At 45.6% G+C, this 21346-nt stretch overlaps 1 protein-coding gene across 3 annotated transcripts in view; it reads right to left on the bottom strand.

Annotated features, from left to right (window-relative positions):
* NTNG2 (netrin G2) overlaps positions 1-21346 on the bottom strand; it is an 89986-nt gene that overhangs the window by 15461 nt on the left and 53179 nt on the right. For 2 of the 3 annotated variants that reach the window (XM_069747576.1, XM_069747577.1), the window contains exons 5-6: positions 18529-18552; positions 5076-5243 (exon numbers count right to left, since the gene is read on the bottom strand). In XM_069747576.1, coding sequence (XP_069603677.1) covers positions 5076-5243; positions 18529-18552 — 192 coding nt within the window. Of the gene's footprint in view, positions 1-5075; positions 5244-7620; positions 7693-7822; positions 7880-10915; positions 10991-15213; positions 15274-18528; positions 18553-21346 lie in introns of all 3 variants that reach the window. The other variant, XM_069747575.1, reaches the window with a different exon arrangement.

Raw genomic sequence — 21346 nt, 5'->3', positions numbered from 1 at the left:
TGTATGGAGGAGACAGGTTGTGGATGGCTTTGTATGTCAGTGTGAGGGTTTTAAACTGGAGTCTCTGGGCGATAGGAAGCCAGTGAAGGGCTTGACATAGGGGAGAGGCTGGGGAATAGTGGGGAGACAGGTAGATTAGTCGGGCAGCAGAGTGTAGGATGGATTGGAGCGGTGCCAGAGTGCTAGAGGGGAGTCCAGAGAGTAGGAGGTTGCAGTAGTCGAGGCGGGAGATGATAAGGGCATGCACTAGCGTTTTTGCGGTGTCGCGGTCAAGGAAAGCACGGATCCGGGAAATATTTTTGAGTTTGAGACGGCAGGAGGAGGCAAGGGCTTGGATATGTGGCTTGAAAGAGAGGGCAGAGTCGAGGATCACCCCGAGGCACTGGGCATGTGGGACTGGGGAAAGTGAGCAGCCATTGACATTGATGGATAGGTCTGGTGGAGGGGTAGAGTGAGATGGGGGAAAGATGATGAATTCTGTTTTGTCCATGTTCAGTTGTAGAAAGCGAGCAGAAACGAAGGCTGAAATAGCAGACAGACAGTGCGGGATTTTGGTAAGTAAGGAGGTGAGGCCAGGTCTGGATAGGTAGATCTGCGTGTCATCAGCAGTTATATTCTTGTACATAGGGGGCAGTATTATAGTAGTTATATTTTTGTACATAGGGGACAGTATTATTGTAGTTATATTCTTGTACATAGGGGACAGTATTATAGTAGTTATATTCTTGTACATAAGGGCAGCATTATAGTAGTTATATTCTTGTACAAAGGGGGCAGTATTATAGTACTTATATTCTTGTACATAGGGGCAGTATTATAGTAGTTATATTCTTGTACATAGGAGCATTATTATAGTAGTTATATACTTGTACATAGGGGACAGTATTATAATAGTTATATTCTTGTACATAAGGGCAGTATTATAGTAGTTATATTCTTGTACAAAGGGGGCAGTAATATAGTAGTTATATTCTTGCATATTTGGGATAATGTGACAGTTGCTACTACTGTGGGTTAAAGAGAACATGAAATCTCTTGTGTCTTGTGATATGAGGGACATTCACAAGAAAAAAAAAATAATGGGTTTTGTGCAGGTACGGACTGGGGCTGAAATTCAGCCCTGGCATCTGAAATCACACAGGACCATGTTGTCCCCGTCCCCATGAACCAGATGGGAAACATTACTAATGTTACCCTGGATGGAGGAAAGGAAGATTTTCTACAAGACCAATATATCTAATGATACCCATGGGCTACTGGGGTAAGTGATTGAGTCAACGACTTTATTCTCCATCACAACTCTTAACAGTATGGGTGTCTTGAGAACATTGATTCTGTTAATAATGTGGCAGACAAGGTAGCCCATGACCAGACAGGCCCTTCTGGCATTTGCCAGAATTGCCAGATGGCCAGTCCGGCCCTGGTTTTATGTAAATCTTATGTTTCTGACTTGTATTTGGGCTAGTCAGACACTGTTTTGTTATTTATATTCTTGTTACATTTCGGTCTTCTCTTACGTTTTTGTAACCTTCATTGTGAAGCAGCATGTCGCCACCTAGTGGTGGTGTACTGGTCAATGCAGGCAGCAGATGACCGTGTGGAGCGGCACTTTATTATAGGTAATTGGGTTACTCTTGGATGGGTTTCCAGCCACTTCTGCTGTTATTAGTTTGTTAAGAGTCAGGATAATCTATAGCGGGAATACTGTGATCCACTCCAGTGTCTCATCCGCTCAGACGCTCCACTATTCACTATAATCATATTAGCGCAGCCTCCTAGGCCATTACTCAGCTGCACGTCTCTGCAGTCACCAGCTCGGTGCAGGGTCTCTAATGTGTTTATAGCTTGTCCTTATACAGAAATGACTGAATTATTCTCTACTGCTGTAGAAGGGACATTAATTGTAAGTGACGGGACGCAGAACATCAAGAGACTCGGGAAGGGGGGCACAGGACCATCTGACGTGTCACCCCAATACAACTTCTACTCCTCTACAGAAGAGGCTGGAAGAATGTTCAAGAAAAACTAGCGCCTGCCCAATATGACGCAATAGAAGGGGCAAAATATGGTCATATAGCAATGTCAGGAGATGGCAAAGTCACCAAAACCCATTCCTTCAATGATCTTCACTCTCAAAGTCACCAAGATCACACAGATAGCCAGCAATGATCGGGCAGTCTGGTCTGGGGTCATAATTGGGGACAGACCAGTGGTTGTACATAGGGGTAGTCCAGTCTGGGCTCTGTATAATTGGGGACAATCAGATCGGTGGTCTCTATATAGGGGTAGTCAAGTCTGAGATCTTCGTAATTAAGGATAGTCAGACCTGCGGTTGCATACAGAGGTAGTTCAGGTTGGGGTATGCATAAAGGATTGTGCTGAGGCCTGTATACAGGGTGTGGGAATGGCCCGTGGCCTTAGTTTAGCGAGGACTGGTCTGTATTAATGGCTGGATTAAGCAAATATCTATGTAAATGTCTGGGCTGGCCTGGGTCGGTATAAATCAGAAACTGGCCTGTGGACTGTGTAGAGGGGCGTGGAAATGGCCTGGGGTCTCTATAAAGGTCTGGGCTATAATGGGGTCTGTATAAAGGAGGGGTATCGCCTGAGGTCTGTAAAAAGATTTGTTCTATACTGGGTGTATATAAAGGAGGGGGTCTGGTTTGCAGAAGGGTTTGGCCTTGAGCTTGTATAAAGGTCTGGGGACTGTATAAAGGAATGGCAACTGGCCTGGGGTTGATGGCTTTATTTAGGGGGTGTATAATGGGGTTGATGGCTTTATTTAGGGGGTGTATAATGGGGTTGATGTCATTATTTAGGAGTGTGTCATGGGACTGATGTCTTTATTTAGGGGTGTGTCATGGGACTGATGTCTTTATTAAGAGGTGTGTCATGGGACTGATGTCTTTATTTAGGGGTGTGTCATGGGACTGATGTCTTTATTAAGGGATGTGTCATGGGACTGATGTCTTTATTTAGGGATGTGTCATGGGACTGATGTCTTTATTTAGGGATGTGTCATGGGACTGATGTCTTTATTTAGGGATGTGTCATGGGACTGATGTCTTTATTTAGGGATGTTAAATGAATAAGGCAGCACACTGCAGCACTAGAACATACAAACTTGAAATACGAAATTTGAACTGCATTACTGCACTAGAAATACGAAAAATGAGAGCGTTTAGCACATAAAAATGGCCAATTTTATGTGTACCTGGTAGCCACTTTACGGCATCTCTCTTATACCAGGTCCTATGCTTGCCTTACCTCGCTGAGAATAAACGTCTCCATCTGAATGGATACATGTGAAACCTCTTCCTAGACTAAAATTCTCTCTCTCTATGGAGGGGTATTGGACCTGCTGTAATTAAAACACCTGTGGCTAGAAGGCGGAGTGCACGATCAGAAGGCTAGAGAATACATTTCAAAAACCTGACCTGCACATCCAAACATACACTAAGTGTGAACAGGTGCTGAACCTAGAGTCGCCAACTCGTATATAGTTAAATAAATAAGGCAGCACACTGCAGCGCTAGAACATACAAACTTGAAATACGAAATTTGCAGTTCAAATTTCGTATTTCAAGTTTGTATGTTCTAGCGGTGCAGTGTGCTGCCTTATTTATTTAACTATATACGAGTTGGCGACTCTAGGTTCAGCACCTGTTCACACTTAGTCTATGTTTGGATGTGCAGGTCAGGTTTTTGAAATGTATTCTCTAGCCTTCTGATCGTGCACTCTGCCTTCTAGCCACAGGTGTTTTAATTACAGCAGGTCCAATACCCCTCCATAGAGAGAGAGAGAATTTTAGTCTAGGAAGAGGTTTCACATGTACCCATTCAGATGGAGACGTTTATTCTCAGCGAGGTAAGGCAAGCGTAGGACCTGGTATAAGAGAGATGCCGTAAAGTGGCTACCAGGTACACATAAAATTGGCCATTTTTATGCGCTAAATGCTCTCATTTTTCGTATTTCTAGTGCAGTAATGCAGTTCAAATTTCGTATTTCAAGTTTGTATGTTCTAGCGCTGCAGTGTGCTGCCTTATTTATTTAACTATATACGAGTTGGCGACTCTAGGTTCAGCACCTGTTCACACTTAGTCTATGTTTGGATGTGCACGTCAGGTTTTTGAAATTTATTTAGGGATGTGTCATGGGACTCATGTCTTTATTTAGGGGTGTGTCATGGGACTGATGTCTTTATTAAGGGATGTGTCATGGGACTGATGTCTTTATTTAGGGGTGTGTCATGGGACTGATGTCTTTATTAAGGGATGTGTCATGGGACTGATGTCTTTATTTAGGGGTGTGTCATGGGACTGATGTCTTTATTAAGGGATGTGTCATGGGACTGATGTCTTTATTTAGGGGTGTGTCATGGGACTGATGTCTTTATTTAGGGGTGTGTCATGGGACTGATGTCTTTATTAAGGGATGTGTCATGGGACTGATGTCTTTATTTAGGGGTGTGTCATGGGACTGATGTCTTTATTAAGGGATGTGTCATGGGACAGATGTCTTTATTTAGGGGTGTGTCATGGGACTGATGTCTTTATTTAGGGGTGTGTCATGGGACTGATGTCTTTATTTAGGGGTGTGTCATGGGACTGATGTCTTTATTAAGGGATGTGTCATGGGACTGATGTCTTTATTTAGGGGTGTGTCATGGGACTGATGTCTTTATTAAGGGATGTGTCATGGGGTTGATGTCTTTATTAAGGGATGTGTCATGGGGTTGATGTCTTTATTTAGAGGATCTGACTTGGGGTTGAAGTCTTTATTTAGGAGGGTTTAGCCAGGGCTTTATGTCTTTTTGTGTGTGTGTGTGGGGGGGGGGTGTCTTGTGTGTAATCTGCTTTATATTTATGTGAGAACATTTTACATCATTATTAGCCCCCTGTAAATTTGCTATGGATCCTCAGCCATTCCTGACACCTGCTGGGTACTTTTGGCATTAGGTGCATCATATGCAGAGTGACGCGGCTGGTAGCAGGTGACGGCGGCCGTACTAGAATTTCCGCACCATCACCCTGGGGACATGTAGGTCTGGTCTTACAGCTGACAGATCACTCACGTATGCAGACATTCTCATCCTCCAGCTCGGCAGACACGTTGCGGTAGAAGCCGAGGCGGCAATGCTGGCAGTGCTGACCCCGAGTATTGTGCTTGCAGCTGACACAAGTGACCACATTCAGGAAGTCGATGAAGCTGCATCTGCTGGAATGTCCATAACATTCACAGTCTGAAGAAGGAGGAAAACCAAATGAGAACAAGCAAAGAAGGACCCGACTCCTCAAGCACCTGGGATGTCCCATCACCTAATCCAGAGCATAGATCTTCTCTGCCCAAGCCGGAAAGTCATCAGAACCTCATGGCTGATCACAAGGATCTCAATTATCCATTACTAAAAGCCTTAATTCTACAGAAACATGGCTGACTGAAGGAATTGATATAAACTCTGAAAACTATGGGTCTCTTCCCCTCCATGAACCAGGCCGTGAGCTGCTAAGCAAATCTGATTTGTTTCTAGCCGGATTTAGCGTTGCCCTTTAAATTCTTAATCTTGACTCTTCCACCAGGTCGGTGACAACTAAAGTCATTGCAGTCCCCCGTCAATCACAATCCTCTGAGCTTATGGATGTTTCAATTAAGCTTCATTGTGCACAGGGAGAACGGTGCCGGATCCATGACCTTGCCGAGGGCTACGGACATCGCTACCAGATTCAATCAAACGAACCTCACATGTAAGTGTCTCTCCCTGCAGCTCGGCCTCAGGGCAGGAGCCAAGGGCAGCGACTACTTCACAAGGGTGATGCTGATCAAAATCTCGGACAACCCAAAGTCATGAGGAGTCGGCGTGAACATCAAAGCTGGGGGGTCATTCACATGCACGGTGATGACAAGTCATGATGATGGGAGAGGGGTGACGCGGGATGAAGGTATAGAAAGTCTTAAGTCACATTCACGCCGCCATTCATAGAAGAACATCCCCAAAAACTCACCAGCATCATAAATCATACAAGACATTTTATAGGATCTTCCAATATCTCAGCATTTATTATCAACCCAGGTAAAACAGTCACATGTCCAGAAATCGACTCCTGATGTGTCCCCCTGGTCCGAGTCTCAGGGGCGGAGGTAGGTGCACAACCCACTCCTGAGGCTGCTCCAAGGCCTGGATCCAAGAGATTAATCCACATGAAGATGGCATTCAAGCCAATCTCACCTGCAGGTGATCCCAGATAATCAACACCCATAGGATATGTAATAAAGAGGAGCTGCCGTCCGGTAAACATGCCCCATTAGGACTTCTGGTCACAGCTGCCAGACACCGCAAAGGAAGTCTTAGCACATAAGACGATGGCTGGTCCAACCTGACGACTTTGGTGGGATTGCCCAACAATCTAATATGCGTGATGTCTGGACTATGATAGATAAAAAAAAGATTGGGCATATCTAATTTCAACATGTCCCATCCTCTGCTCTTCAGGTGTCTGACACTGGCATGCTAACCTCTTCCCATTCAGAACATGTACATGCCCTATATAATGAGCGTGCATGTGATTAGGGGTCAGGAGTAATCCGTATCAGTCCAACAACAGAAATTGAAGGGAACCTGTCCACAGGATATACCTCTAGGGGATATTAGGAGCTTTATTAGCCTCTTTGTTTTTAGTGGTCCCTGTGTTTTATTTAAACTTTACATGTGTGTGTTTCCAAAAATGATGTTAAAGGGAACCTGTCACCTGAATTTGGTGGGACTGGTTTTGGGTCATATGGGCGGAGTTTTCGGGTGTTTGATTCACCCTTTCCTTACCCGCTGGCTGCATGCTGGCTGCAATATTGGATTGAAGTTCATTCTCTGTCCTCCATAGTACACACCTGCACAAGGCAAGATTGCTTTGCGCAGGCGTGTACTATGGAGGACAGAGAATGAACTTCAATCCAATATTGCAGCCAGCATGCAGCCAGCGGGTAAGGAAAGGGTGAATCAAACACCCGAAAACTCCGCCCATATGACCCAAAATCAGTCCCGCCAAATTCAGGTGACAGAGTCCCTTTAAATCCTCTCTGCTTGCGATTAGCGAACTGGTCCGGGACCACTGTCAATCACTGGGATAATGCCCACAGCCACGTGACTGACATCATAGTATGAGCAGGGATGAGGATGAGGAGAAGTCCCTCTTCTCCTCCCTGCACCCCCCCCAGCACACGTTGGTCTGTCAATCAGTGGACTAAAGCAATGATTGAAGGTGTCGCTGACTAGTCCGCTAACTGCAGGGATGATTTAATATTGTTTTTCAACACTTGGGCAGCATATAAGTATAACACGGGAATTCGTATAAACTCTCCGATGAGCAAATCCATGTGTGTGGCCACCTAATTGCGGCATGTGCTTGTGGTGAAGATACCAGGAAGGGCATACCAGTCAAATCCAATGATTGCCGAGACCCTGAGTGATCAACTGTGGCCACCAAAGTGGCTATAACATGTGCACGTCCCCCACAACAGCCACAAACAGACACACTTGGCCCCATTTACAGGACCTCTCTAAGACCTCGATGTGCCCCAATAAATAAGTCCCAGCAGGACAGACGAACCTCCAGTGTCATTAGTACCTTTCGGACTCTTGATCGTATCGGTGACATAGGCTGGAGTGGGTTCAGTACGAATGAAAACCTTGGAGGATTCTTGAATTTGGAGAAATCAGATATGATTATTGAGTCTAGGCTAATCAATACGAGTAAGTCCACACCGTGCAAAGTACCACAGGCATCTAGGCTACCACACGTCTACTGGGGGCCGTGGGAGTCACGATACCTGTTTCAGGATATTTCTCGGTGGGTGGCAGTGGCTCCTTTTGCATCGGTGGGTTGGCTGTGTTTTATAAATGTGAAGGGTATAAGAGACAAGGTCAAGGAGGAACCTCAAGGAGCAACTCCAGGTAATAAATAACCAATGTGGATACATTCAAATAGTAACATTTTGTTGCAATGTATCAAACTCATTTTGATACAATTTATATTGGCGCGAGTTCTCTTTGGCCACTCCTCTGCCCGAGATGTGCGCTGGACATCGCCGGAGGCTGCACTGACGCCTGGCTGCATCCACAATCTCCAACCTCTCCCCTTAAAGAACTCTGCAACTGTCAGAGCATGCTGGGAGTAGTAGTTGCACTGACGCTTGGCTGTTTCACAACATCTGGAGAGCCAAAGGTTGTAGACCATCTGCTACATTAAAATGCATGCAAATGTGAAAGAAGGCCAAGCTGCGGGGAGAAGGCATGGGACTGCGCCCCAAATACTGTCTGGGATAGAGCTTGATCAGTTGTGATGAGAGAGAATGACAGATGATCAGCAATAATTCTCTTTTTACCAACAGGGTTGAACAATAATTGTCTCCCGCGTAAAGTAATTTTACTAATATCCAAAGTAGAAACAACTATTTTCCTCCTATGCGATAGATTAATAATCGCTCATAAATTGGGGTACCGGGCACCATCATTGTTATGACGGCAAATGGGTTAACAGGCCAAAAACACGGATGGAAAATGTTTCACCTGCTTCTTTGCCATCCCATAAAAAAACTGGGCAGTATGATACTTCTAGGCTATGTTCCCACAATGAGATGTTGGTGAGTTTATGATGTTGGAGATTCTCTGAACATTAAGGATAAACAGGTTACTTGCATTTTTTTTTTTTTTTAAGATATGCAGAGTTAAAAACTCACCAAAAACTTATTATAGGAATGTAGCCTACATTCAATATGCACCCTGAAAAGAGCAACAAATCCTCTGCATAAGAAAGGAGTAAAATTCTGCGTGCAGCCACCACTAGGGGGAGCTCCCTGTATACAGAGATACCTGATAAGATTCTGTCTGCAGCCACCACTAGGGGGAGCTCCCTGTATACAGAGATACATGATAAGATCCTGTCTACAGCCACCACTAGGAGAAGCTCCCTGTATACAGAGATACATGATAAGATTCTGTCTGCAGCCACAGCTAGGGGGAGCTCCCTGTATACAGAGATACATGATAAGATCCTGTCTACAGCCACCACTAGGGGGAGCTCCCTGTATACAGAGATACCTGATAAGATTATGTCTGCAGCCACAGCTAGGGGGAGCTCCCTGTATACAGAGATACATGATAAGATTCTGTCTGCAGCCACCGCTAGGGGGAGCTCCCTGTATACAGAGATATATGATAAGATCCTGTCTACAGCCACCACTAGGGGGAGCTCCCTGTATACAGAGATACTTGATCAGATCCTGTCTGCAGCCACCACTAGGGGGAGCTCCCTGTATACAGAGATACATGATAAGATTCTGTCTGCAGCCACCACTAGGAGAAGCTATGATAAAAAAAAAAAAATCATATTCTCACCTTCCGGCGTCCACGGCAGCCTTTCCTGCTCCTCGCAATGCTCCGGTCCCAAGAATGCATTGCGGCAATGACCCCAGATGACGTAGCGGTCTCGTGAGACCGTTACATCATCACGGGTTATTGCTACAAGGCATTACTGGGAACGTCGTGACGAGCATCGCTAAAGGCCTGGGCTGCATCCGGGGGCCGCCGTAAGGTGAGTATATAACTATTTTTTATTTTAATAATTTTTTTTAACAGGGATATGGTGCCCACATTGCTATATACTACGTGGGCTGTGTTATATACTACGTGGGCTGTGTTATATACTGCGTGGGATGTGTTATATACTGCGTGGGATGTGTTATATACTGCGTGGGATGTGTTATACACTACTTCGCTGTGCTATATACTACGTGGGCTGTTCTACATACTACGTGGCTGTGCTATATACTACGTGGGTTGTGTTATATACTGCATGGGCTGTGCTATATACTGCGTGGCCTGTGTTATATACTCAGTCGCTGTGCTATATACTACGTGGACTGTGCAATATACTATGTGGACTGTGCTATATACTACGTGGCTGTGCCATATACTACGTAGCTGTGCCATATACTACGTAGCTGTGCTATATACTACGTGGCTGTGCTATATGCTATGTGGCTGTGAGACTAGCCTGGGGCCCTCAAAAACTTGGAGCCGGCCCTGGCTTCACTGATTGATTGTTGGCGGCCGGCCGGGCGCGGCCAATTAGCGAAGCATGGTTCAAATCCCGTGCCAATTCACAGCCGGACTGCGCCTGTTGCTGATTGTTCGTGGCCGTCCAGGCGTGACCAGCGACAGGCGCAGTCCGGCTGCGAATTGGCGCGGGATTTGAACCACGCTTCGCTAATTGGCTGCGCCCGGCCGGCCGAATCCTGTATATTCATTGCATTATTCTGAAATCTTCATAAATAAACTACATACATATTCTAGAATACCCGATGCGTTAGAATCGGGCCACCATCTAGTAAAATATATGCTAATAATCATCAAATCTTAAATAGTGGGAAAAAAACGTGCTTGCTTACATAATGAGGTCTTTATGGGCGTGTGTGGGGGGGGTAATTTTAATGTGTCTGCTCACAGGTTGCAGGGGATTGATCTCTCCTTTCCTGCTGTACTATAACTTCTGATATGTGCAAACCGATTCATAGAAGTTAATTAGGGAGATGCCATGCATGCAGTTTCCTAATACTTAGACTTGAGCTTGGCTTTAATGTTTGACAGCCCCTGCCGCCTTTGTGGAGCCTCTTGTCTGCAGCGACATTACTGCTTTCCTTCACTCCAGGATTTACTCCAAACTTCTGTCTAAATATAAACTTCAAGGCTTGAGCATTTTATAGAACTATTTCCTTGCCCCGCGATGTCATGGCAGCATCAGTCTTCTGGGTAACATCTAATTGGCATTTGCTACAGTATTGGAAAAGTTCCAAGTGACACTGGTCTGTGCTGACATAGGGGTCATTTAGAGGGGTGACAGTGTGTATTAATCATGGACGTACCTCTTATTCTCTCTGGAAGTTCCTGACGCTGAAGCTTAGGTTCTAGCAATGGAGGAGCTGGTGAAATCCAGGGTGCTTCAAACAAACAGATTACAGGATGAGATCTATAGGTGTCAAGAACAGGGAGCGGCATTGTCTCCTAGCACTTGTAGGCAACAGTAGTGCATAATAAGGAAGGCGGATGGCACAATTAAAGCAGGAGCTAATGCAGACAAAAAAGATTCACCGCAAATATTAGAACCCCAAATGATTAATTCTTTTCTTAGATCTCTAAATACCTGCTCAGTGCATAGATTTATAAAATCACCACTAGGGAAGCTCACTACATACAGATTTACACAGTAACCACTAGGGGAGCACAATACATACAGATTTATATAGTAACCACTAGGGGAACCCACTTCATACAGATTTATACAGCCACCACTAAGGGGATCTCACTATATTCAGATGTATACAGTCAACTCACCCCTATGGGGGGCCCACTACATACAGATTTATACAGTAATCACTAGGGGGCGATCACTACATACAAAATTATACAGTCACCACTAGGAGGTGACTGTATAAATGATAGCCATGTGTCATCAGTGTGACATGTACCGATGCCTGGGAATCAGCAGTACTGTTCACGCTGTTCCCCAGTACCAGGTGCTGAAGACCACTCACATCATTGTCCCTTGATTGTACTGTGATCAGAGCTAGCAGGGGAGAATGCTGAGTGCAGACAATGATGGGAGCGGTCTTCAGTACCCAGCGGCGAGGAACAGCGAGAACAGTACGGTTGATTCTCGTCTCAGGCGCCGGTACGTGTGATACTGATGCAGCACACGGTTGCCACACGTGTTAAACACACACACATGAACAAGGATATCTCTGGTACTGTTTTTCCAGTACCGGAAATATCAGGTGGTGTGAAAAAGTGCTTAGGGTATGTGCACATGATCCAAGGTTGCTGTGGGTTTGACAATGCGTACTTATGCAGTGTCAACCAGCAGCGTCTAGATGTTACAGCATAGTGGATGGGATTTCAAGGAATCCCATGTCCACTATACATCCACAAGATGCCTGCGGAGATGGATATGCGGCACGTCTTTCAGGACCACAACAAGCGAGTTTCTCTTGCGGAGATGCGAGTCCCTGCAAGAGATATTTCACCCATAGAATGTTTTAAATGCAGTGAAAATGCACGGTTCAGTGAACACAAGCGGATTTACCTGCGTTCAATAGATAGCAGCGCTTTGGATGTAGCCAACATATGCTGCATTCAAAGCGCTGCTATTTCCAGATCGTGTGCACCCGGCCTTAGTGAGGACTTCCTCTCTGCCAACAGTGCCAAGATAATCCATCCTCCCCACAGGTGTGGCAAATCCAGATGCTGATGACACATGATTATTGCACACCTGTTGCAGATCCAGATGCTGATGACATGATTGCACAGCTGTGGCAGATCCAGATGCTGATCAGACACATGATTATTGTACAGCTGTGGCAGATCCAGTTGCTGATCAGGCACATGATTATTGCACAGCTGTGGCAGATCCAGTTGCTGATCAGACACATGATTATTGCACAGGTGTGGCAGATCTAGTTGCTGATCTGACACATGATTATTGCACAGCTGTGGCAGATGCAGTTGTTGATCAGAAACATGATTATTGCACAGGTGTGGCAGATCCAGATGCTGATCAGACATGATTATTGCACAGCTGTGGCAGATCCAGATGCTGATCAGACACATGATTATTGCACACCTGTGGCAGATCCAGTTGTTGATCAGAAACATGATTATTGCACAGGTGTGGCAGATCCAGTTGCTCATCAGACACATGATTATTGCACAGCTGTGGCAGATCCAGATGCTGATCAGACACATGATTATTGCACATCTGTGGCAGATCCAGTTGCCGATCAGACACATGATTATTGCACAGGTGTGGCAGATCCAGTTGCTGATCAGACATGATTATTGCACAGGTGTGGCAGATCCAGATGCTGATCAGACACATGATTATTGCACAGCTGTGGCAGATCCAGATGCTGATCAGACACATGATTATTGCACACCTGTGGCAGATCCAGTTGCTTATCAGGCACATGATTATTGCACAGCTGTGGCAGATCCAGTTGCTGATCAGACACGATTATTGCACAGGTGTGGCAGATCCAGTTGCTGATCAGACATGATTATTGCACACCTGTGGCAGATCCAGATGCTGATCAGACACATGATTATTGCACAGCTGTGGCAGATCCAGATGCTGATCAGACACCTGATTATTGCACACCTGTGGCAGATCCAGTTGCTGATCAGACACATGATTATTGCACAGCTGTGGCAGATCCAGATGCTGATCAGACACGATTATTGCACAGCTGTGGCAGATCCAGATGCTGATCAGACACATGATTATTGCACAGCTGTGGCAGATCTAGTTGTTGATCAGACACATGATTATTGCACAGGTGTGGCAGATCTAGTTGTTGATCAGACACATGATTATTGCACAGGTGTGGCAGATCCAGATGCTGATCAGACATGATTATTGCACAGGTGTGGCAGATCCAGATGCTGATCAGACATGATTATTGCACACCTGTGGCATATCCAGATGCTGATCAGACATGATTATTGCACAGCTGTGGCAGATCCAGATGCTGATCAGACACATGATTATTGCACAGCTGTGGCAGATCTAGTTGTTGATCAGACACATGATTATTGCACAGGTGTGGCAGATCCAGATGCTGATCAGACATGATTATTGCACAGGTGTGGCAGATCCAGATGCTGATCAGACATGATTATTGCACAGCTGTGGCAGATCCAGATGCTGATCAGACATGATTATTGCAAATCTGTGGCAGATCCAGCTGCTGATCAGACACATGATTATTGCACAGGAGTGCACGGACCTCGAAGCTGACAAAGTAGAATCTCAGTTTAGCACTGCTCTCTGAAAACATCCACTTTAATTTTACTAGATAGATCCCACTGAATTGAACTAGTGTAAAGGAGACCTCCACCCGAAACAGACTCTGAAAAACACTGCTGCTGACCTTCCTCAGATGCAATGCACACAGGGAAACCATCAATAAGGTGCAATTTGTTTCTGAGTTTTCAGCAGGCATTGGGCGTTCTATCAGGGGTGTACATATTATTGATTTATGTCCACAGGGGTCTTGAAATAACATCAGTTTTAATAGATTATCCAATATCTCTGCTTACTGTAGGTAAACAGAAAATTGACCCACGCTAACCAAGTCCTGTCTGCACAGCTTATGGTTTGTTACAATGTATCCATGTAGGGAAACTTTTAAACTAAATATAACAGCAGAAAACAGCCCTTGCCTAAACTGATACTATTGTTCACATGTTGCATTTGCTACTTTCTTTTATGCAATTTTTAGCTGTGTTTTACAATACCAGCAAAAGCTGACACATGAGCACCACTGTTTTTTTTTTTTCCTGACTGAATTGGAAAACTGCAGCATGTCACTTCTTTCCGTTTTTGCAGTGTTTTTCACCCACAGAAAGCAATGAGTAAGTGCAAAAACACAGCAAAAAAAAAAACAACAACAAAAAAACCCAGGCATTAGGTTTTGCTGCGTTTTTGGAGCAGAAACCTTAAGGAGGTTGCATCATGTTTTTTGGGGGGGGCAATAAACTTCATCAGCATGCACAAGAGACAACAAAAACGCAGCAAAACCTGCTTTTTGAAAGCAGCTTCTTTAGGGTATGTGCACACGTTGCGGACTCCATTGTGGATATTTCCACGCAGATTCTGCAGAATCCGCAAGTAAAATGTCCTGTGTTTTACATGCTGATTCCCCACGTATTTACTGCGAAAACGCTGCGGAATCCGCACAAAGAATTGACATCCAGCGGAAAATAAACTGCTGCATTTCTGAGCGGAATTTTCCGCAGCATGTGCGCTGCGGATTTGGTTTTCCATAGGTTTACATGGTACCGTACACAGCATGGAAAACTGGTGCGGATCTGCAGCCAAATCTGCAACGTGTGCACATAGCCTTTCTGCCAACAGAGCAGGTTTCGACTACAGAAAAAAAAGAAAAAAAAACGCAACATGTGAACATAGCCATCCATTGTAACAACCTGGGCCGCTGACAGAGTCAAAAAGGTTATTCGGCATAATTAATGTTCCCATTCACTAACCGCAAGCAGAGATTTTTTTTAAATTGAAATAAACTGAAACGTAAAGTCCATCGCTAATCTAACAATTCCCTTTAAGGAGAAGGTCGGAATTCTACTCTACATCTCGTCTACCGGATGATACCTGCTTTCTCCTCGGTTTCCTCTGTACGAGCGACATCTGACGTCTGAATGACCAGATCCCCTGAGATCATCATAGATTGCAAAAAAATTTAAAAAAAAAAGTCAGTCCAAACTACTTAAAGGGGAAGCACCTACTTTGGCATCTAAGAGCTACATACAGCATACTACTACTCCCATCATCTACAGCAGCAATCAGTATATATCAATGTGTCATCTGTACGTCACAATCTTGGAAAATGCAGTTTTGGTGACATTCTTAGAAATTATAGATGCAGCTTGTGCAGGGAGTGGAGATTGTGCAGATTTTATGCAAACAACTGGCAGGATTGGCAGATACAAGTGCTGCGCAACTTCCCAACAGGGCGGAAACGTTTGGATGGTTGATGATTTCCCCTTTAAATTCTCGCACCGGCGGCATAACCTTCAGCCGAGAGAAGGGGAAGCCAATCTCATTGAATTACACAATCTTTAAGCGTTGACTGCTTTCTGCCACGGAAAATGAGCTGAGGATTTGTGCCGCTGCCGGTGCCAGCTCCCTTCACCCGCTGATGAATTGCTCTGTAATTTACTTGTGCACAGACAGGACATGTAATAGAACAAAGGCGCTACCAACGGCCGCAAATTTATAGCATTTTAATACCGGGGAAAGCCTGTTAGATAAGTACTAAAAGTAAAGAAATATTACAGATTCTGTTGGAAAATCGCTTAGTGGACAATTCCCTAACAGACAATGTTTAAATGAAGGCGCAGAGAAGGTGCCATCACGAAGCGGGAAAGCGGCCTATTATAAAGTTGCTCCAGGGATGGGGTCGTAGTGATGACATATTACATTGAAGCCCCATTTCACCAGTCAGTAGTGACCATGAAAACCATCAGTAAGTAGGCCATGGGTTTCTATTTATGGCTTGTGTTCCTTAGTAAATCCTGGAGCTCAGCTTCTTAACGCACGGACATCCAAATCCTTTAATTGGCTGTGACCTCACTGCAGCCGTCTTGGTTTGTTTTGCTGCGATTTTCCAAAACTACCGGAGAATACTGAGAAAAAGTGCAAAGTTTGATCGCAACTAAATACAAGTGTCAGTGAGTCACAGCGCAGAAAATGGTACGGTCAGAAAGACTTGTGCTATCTGCCATCAGCAGCTTGCTGACAGTTTCCAGTTAGGAGTAAGAGAGCTCAAAATCAGTCTACTCAGATGATCATCAGCTCAAGTATTAATGCCAGTATGGAGACCATGCCTGGAAAGCAATAAAGCCATGGGCAGCACGGTGGCGCAGTGGTTAGCACAGCAGCCTTGCAGCGCTGGGGTCCTGGGTTCTAATCCCACCCAGGACAACATCTGCAAAGAGTTTGTATGTTCTCTCCGTGTTTGCGTGGGTTTCCTCCGGGCACTCCGGTTTCCTCCCACATTCCAAAGACATACTGATAGGAATTCTAGATTGTGAGCCCCATCGGGGACAGTGATGATAATGTGTGCAAAACTGTAAAGCGCTGCGGAATATGTTAGCGCTATATAAAAATAAAGATTATTATTATTATTATTATATATCAGCAGCAGCTTGCTGACAGTTTCCAGTTAGGAGTAGGAGAGCTCAAAATCAGTCTACTCAGATGATCATCAGCTCAAGTATTAATGCCAGTATGGAGACCATGCCTGGAAAGCAATAAAGCCCTTATTTATCAGCAGCAGCTTGCTGACAGTTTCATAGCAGCATGAGATCTCAGAATCATAGGTGTTATCACTGAGTACTGATTTTTGAGCTGAGCTTTCCTGTGAATTCCTACTATATTGGAAATACAAATATATCCATAAGCTAATCTACTTGTTGATGGTTTCCAGTTTGTTTGTTTTTTTAATTTATGACTTGTTGTGACAGTTTAGATATATAATAATGTGGCTCATAGTCTGTAATGGGTAAAGGAAGAGGAAGGAGCCTTGGCCTCGGTCACCCAGGAATATAGCAGAAGGGGAGCTATGCAGCGGAAGGGGGTTGTGGCACTTGCTTTACTGTAAGTCACAAACCTGCTGTAGTGATGGAAACAAGGGTCGTGTAGGAAGTTTTGGGGTCGGATGTGCGGACTAGTCTGGCCGTGGTGACCTCAGGCCTTGCAGTGTCTGACACTAGTGAGACACAAAGACAAGATATGTCTATTCACCACGTGCTCTCAATGTCTGGTGGCAGCTAAAGTCTGGACTCACACTCCACTCACATCCAGAGCTGCAAGCAAAATTCTGCTCGTTCCCCAGGATCTGCTGGTGCATGCTGTATTGTGGAGCATGTGCGGCTCAGTTCATTGTCGCATTTGTACCTATTTTTTCCTCTGATTTTCCGTTTTTTAAAGCAAAAACTCTCAATATCTATTAATGTCCCAATACTTAATGAATCTGCAGCAGACATTTGGGTTACAAAAACCACAGAAGCATGTGGAAAATAGGCTCAAATTAAGGAGAACTTGGCGCAAAACAACAATAAGAACGGCCTTAAAACAGGGAAAACTAGACAAAAAAAAACAGGTGCAAATGCGATAATGACTGGAACCTGTAGGTTTCCTTGTGACTGCAGCTCTGGATGTGACCGGAGTAAACAGGATTAAACTAAAATGCAGATTAACCCTTTTAAAATAAATAAAGTAAAAAAAGGAGACAAACCCACCGGACACTTAAAGGGACGGTGCACCTGTACACATCTGACATGTTGTTAATCGGGGTCTGTGCACAGTGACCCCCACAATTGTTGGAACACTGGTGGTCACAGCGTTCATCCGAATATCACACCCCACAGTCTTAATTTTAAATGGTCTTAGAATCTCCCCAACATGAAATGGCTGATTACAAGGATCAATAAATTGTTTCAACTGCACAGCAAAATGGAGAGAAGACGGGCGTTAGTCAGGACATGTCGGCTAAGTGCACCCCGGACCTGTCTAGCAATAGGCACTTGCAGTTACTTCATCACGCCCTAAGGTGGCGCTGCGGCTACGTAACAGTTCAGACACATTGTGCTGCAAATGTAAAAAAAATCATAAAAAACTGAGAGGGGGTAAATGCACAGCACCTGCGCCCCCTCCCGTGGGATCACCCTCTGTGTACACCAGGAGACGTACTGGTGGCTGATAACAGTGAGCAATTGCATGGACACATCAGTGCTATATAGAGACCTGTACGGGGCGGCACACACACATCCTCGTCCTGGGCGCACACCACAACGTAACGGGTCACCGAAGCCAGGCAACGTGCTACCAGGATGCGGGGAGGAGAGATGAGATGGGGGCGCATATGGTGGGGACAAGACTGAGGAGTACAAGGGGTCTACTCACTGCCCAAGGACCCCGACGCTGCACCTAGAAGTAAAAACATGTGATTAATCAGGAGGCTGCAGACTGAATTCAACGGGGCCAACCTCCCCATATCGATTCAACACTGGAACAGAGCGATGGTTAATTGTAACGTGTCCATTCACTGACGGCATGCAGAGGTCTTGAAAATGGTAAAGAATTGAAACAAAGCATATTAGAAAATAGCCCACCATTCTCCATTGTATCACACCTGGCGCAGGCGCTGAGGGGGCGGAGCAAAACAGACCAGGGAGGTTGGCGGTACAGGCTCCGCCCCTGCACTAAGGCCCGCCCAGTCTGAACCTGTCTCATGAGGCAGGTACGGACTGGGGCTAAATTACAGTCCTGGCATGTGAAATCACACAGACCCATGTTGTCCCCGTCCCCATGAACCAGATGGGATATATTACTAATATTACCCTGGATGGAGGAAAGAAAGATTTACTACAAGACCAATATTTCTAATGATACCCGTGGCCTGGTGGGGTAAGTGACGGAGTCAGTGACTTTGCGCTCCATCACAACAGTTAATAATATGGGAGTCTTGAGATCACTGATTATGCTAACAACGTTGCAGACAAGGCAGCCCATGACCAGACAGGCCCTTCTGGCATTTGCCAGAATTGCCAGATGGCCAGTCCAGCCCTGTCATGAGGGGTAAATTTGATCTGTAGACACTTGTCAAACTTTAGACGTCAAATTAGTTGGCACCACTTTTTTGTCCCCAAAAATGTTAGCGCATGTTGCGACATTTTAAACCGGCCCCATTCCATCTAAGCCATGCCCCTTGTTGAATAAGGCACAAAACGCACAATAAACAGATCCAACAATAGAAGATCGGCTCCAATGTATCATGCAGGGACGTGACAACTTCTGCACCCAGAGACCAGGTTGTCACCTGGTGATCTACTCACCTACTGTATCCTCACCCATCCCTTGTAGATTGTGAGCCCTCGCGGGCAAGGTCCTCATTCCTCCTGTACCAGTTGTGACTTGTATTGTTTAAGATTATTATACTTGTTTTATTATGTATACCCCTCCTCACATGTAAAGCGCCATGGAATAAATGGCGCTATATTAATAAATAATAATAATAATCTACTGACATGGGAGGAGCCGGAGGATGGGCAAAACAGAGCCCCACCCGACTCTAACCTCCAGGATCCAGCGTAGGGGATCATACCCTCCCCCATTACCGTACCGTCCTACGGCACATGACCCCACGGCAGATGGGCAGGCGCTGCAGCCTCGTTCCCTCCGTGCGAGCTGCGATTAGTGGCGGCTTCCCCTCGCTGCACTTGTAATCTGCAGATTATGCTTCCTACCTGCGGCTGCTTTGTGTTTCCATTCTTCACCACTTTCAATATCTCTGCTTGCTGCCAGTGAATGTGAAATCTCTTCTTCACTACTGATCTAATACAGGCCTTCAACAAGCATGGATCCAGAAAATCTGCCAGGCCGCTACAGTGGATCACTGCAGACAGAATAGTCCAGGCCGGACACTTCCCACAGCAGAGGGTTTGTTACAATCGGATCAAGTTGGATGTAAAGAAAATGATTCCCATTCTGTGCCAGCAAGCAGAGGAATGGAAACACAAAGCCTTGTGTAGGGATCCGTATATGCCAGCCTATCGTTTTCTATACACGACTGTGTGACGTACGCCAGCACTCCGGCCAGTCAGGGGTTCCATCTCACCAAGAGAAAGGGCAAAGCGGAGGACAGAGAGGAAAACTTACAAAACAAGGAATCCGGAGAAGAACAAGGCTCAGCGGCCGGGGCTTGTCAGGTCCTGTGAAGGGATGCGGACTGCTGACAAGCTTGTTCTCTATGAAATCCTCCACTGTGGTGACTCCCGGGTCTCTGCGCCGCGCTCGGGACTGTGGTCACTGAAAATGCAGATGTTTGTAAAGGGGAAGGGGAGGCTGTCTACTTGGAAGACCCCCAGAACCGACCCCGAACGTCCACAGAATCCGCCATCTGCAGAGGACGCCATGGCCAAGTCACGTATATGGGGGCTCCGACAGGTGGAGTCCAGCGGTTGTGGCCCTATACCACTTGCTTGGTGCCAATGGCGGTCTCCCAGATCCAGGGCCGACGCCAGGTTTACACAGACCCTTGGGTGACAAAGTCCCAGGGGCCCCTCTTCACTTTCCACTATTGCTCCTTGCCTTCCATGACTAAAAGCTATTTTCAGAGAAAGACATGCATTTTTTATGGCTTGATAAAGGCTCTGCGCAGTATCGCGTTATATGCAGATGACATCTTACTGTTCCTGGCGGACCCGGATGAAGCCTTGAATGGGGCTATCGAGATCATTGGGAAATTTGGAGCCTTGTCGGGATTGAGGATAAATTGGGATAAATCGGTCCTCTTCGAGGTGGATGGGGTGGAGGAGAGCAGAAGTGAGCCATTGGGAGAGGGGCGGCTTAAGGTGGCATCCCTTTTCAAATACCTGGGAATATGGATCTCGATGCCAGTTACAGAGTTTTTGTATAGGAATTTGACTCCTCTCATGGGCGCCCTTAAAGCAAAAGTGGATGCGTGGAATAAATTACACCTATCGGTGGTGGGTAGGGTTAATCTCATTAAAATGGTTCTGATGCCCAAATTACTTTACGTCCTACATAATGCGCCAGTTTGGATTCCACGTGGGAAATTCCGGCAGATTAATGCTCTTTTTAGAAGCCTGATATGGGGGAGGCGGTACCCACGTATTCGACTGGAGACGCTTCAGCGACCCAAGGAAGATGGAGGATTGGCTTTACCCAATCCTGAGTTATATTTTCTTGCAGCCCAGAG

Source organism: Ranitomeya imitator, chromosome 2 (genome assembly GCF_032444005.1).
Source record: "Ranitomeya imitator isolate aRanImi1 chromosome 2, aRanImi1.pri, whole genome shotgun sequence".
In the NCBI taxonomy this organism is placed as follows: Eukaryota; Metazoa; Chordata; class Amphibia; order Anura; family Dendrobatidae; genus Ranitomeya; species Ranitomeya imitator.
The sequence above is the reverse complement of the archived record's forward strand: the minus strand, read 5'-3'. Positions and strand labels throughout refer to the sequence as shown.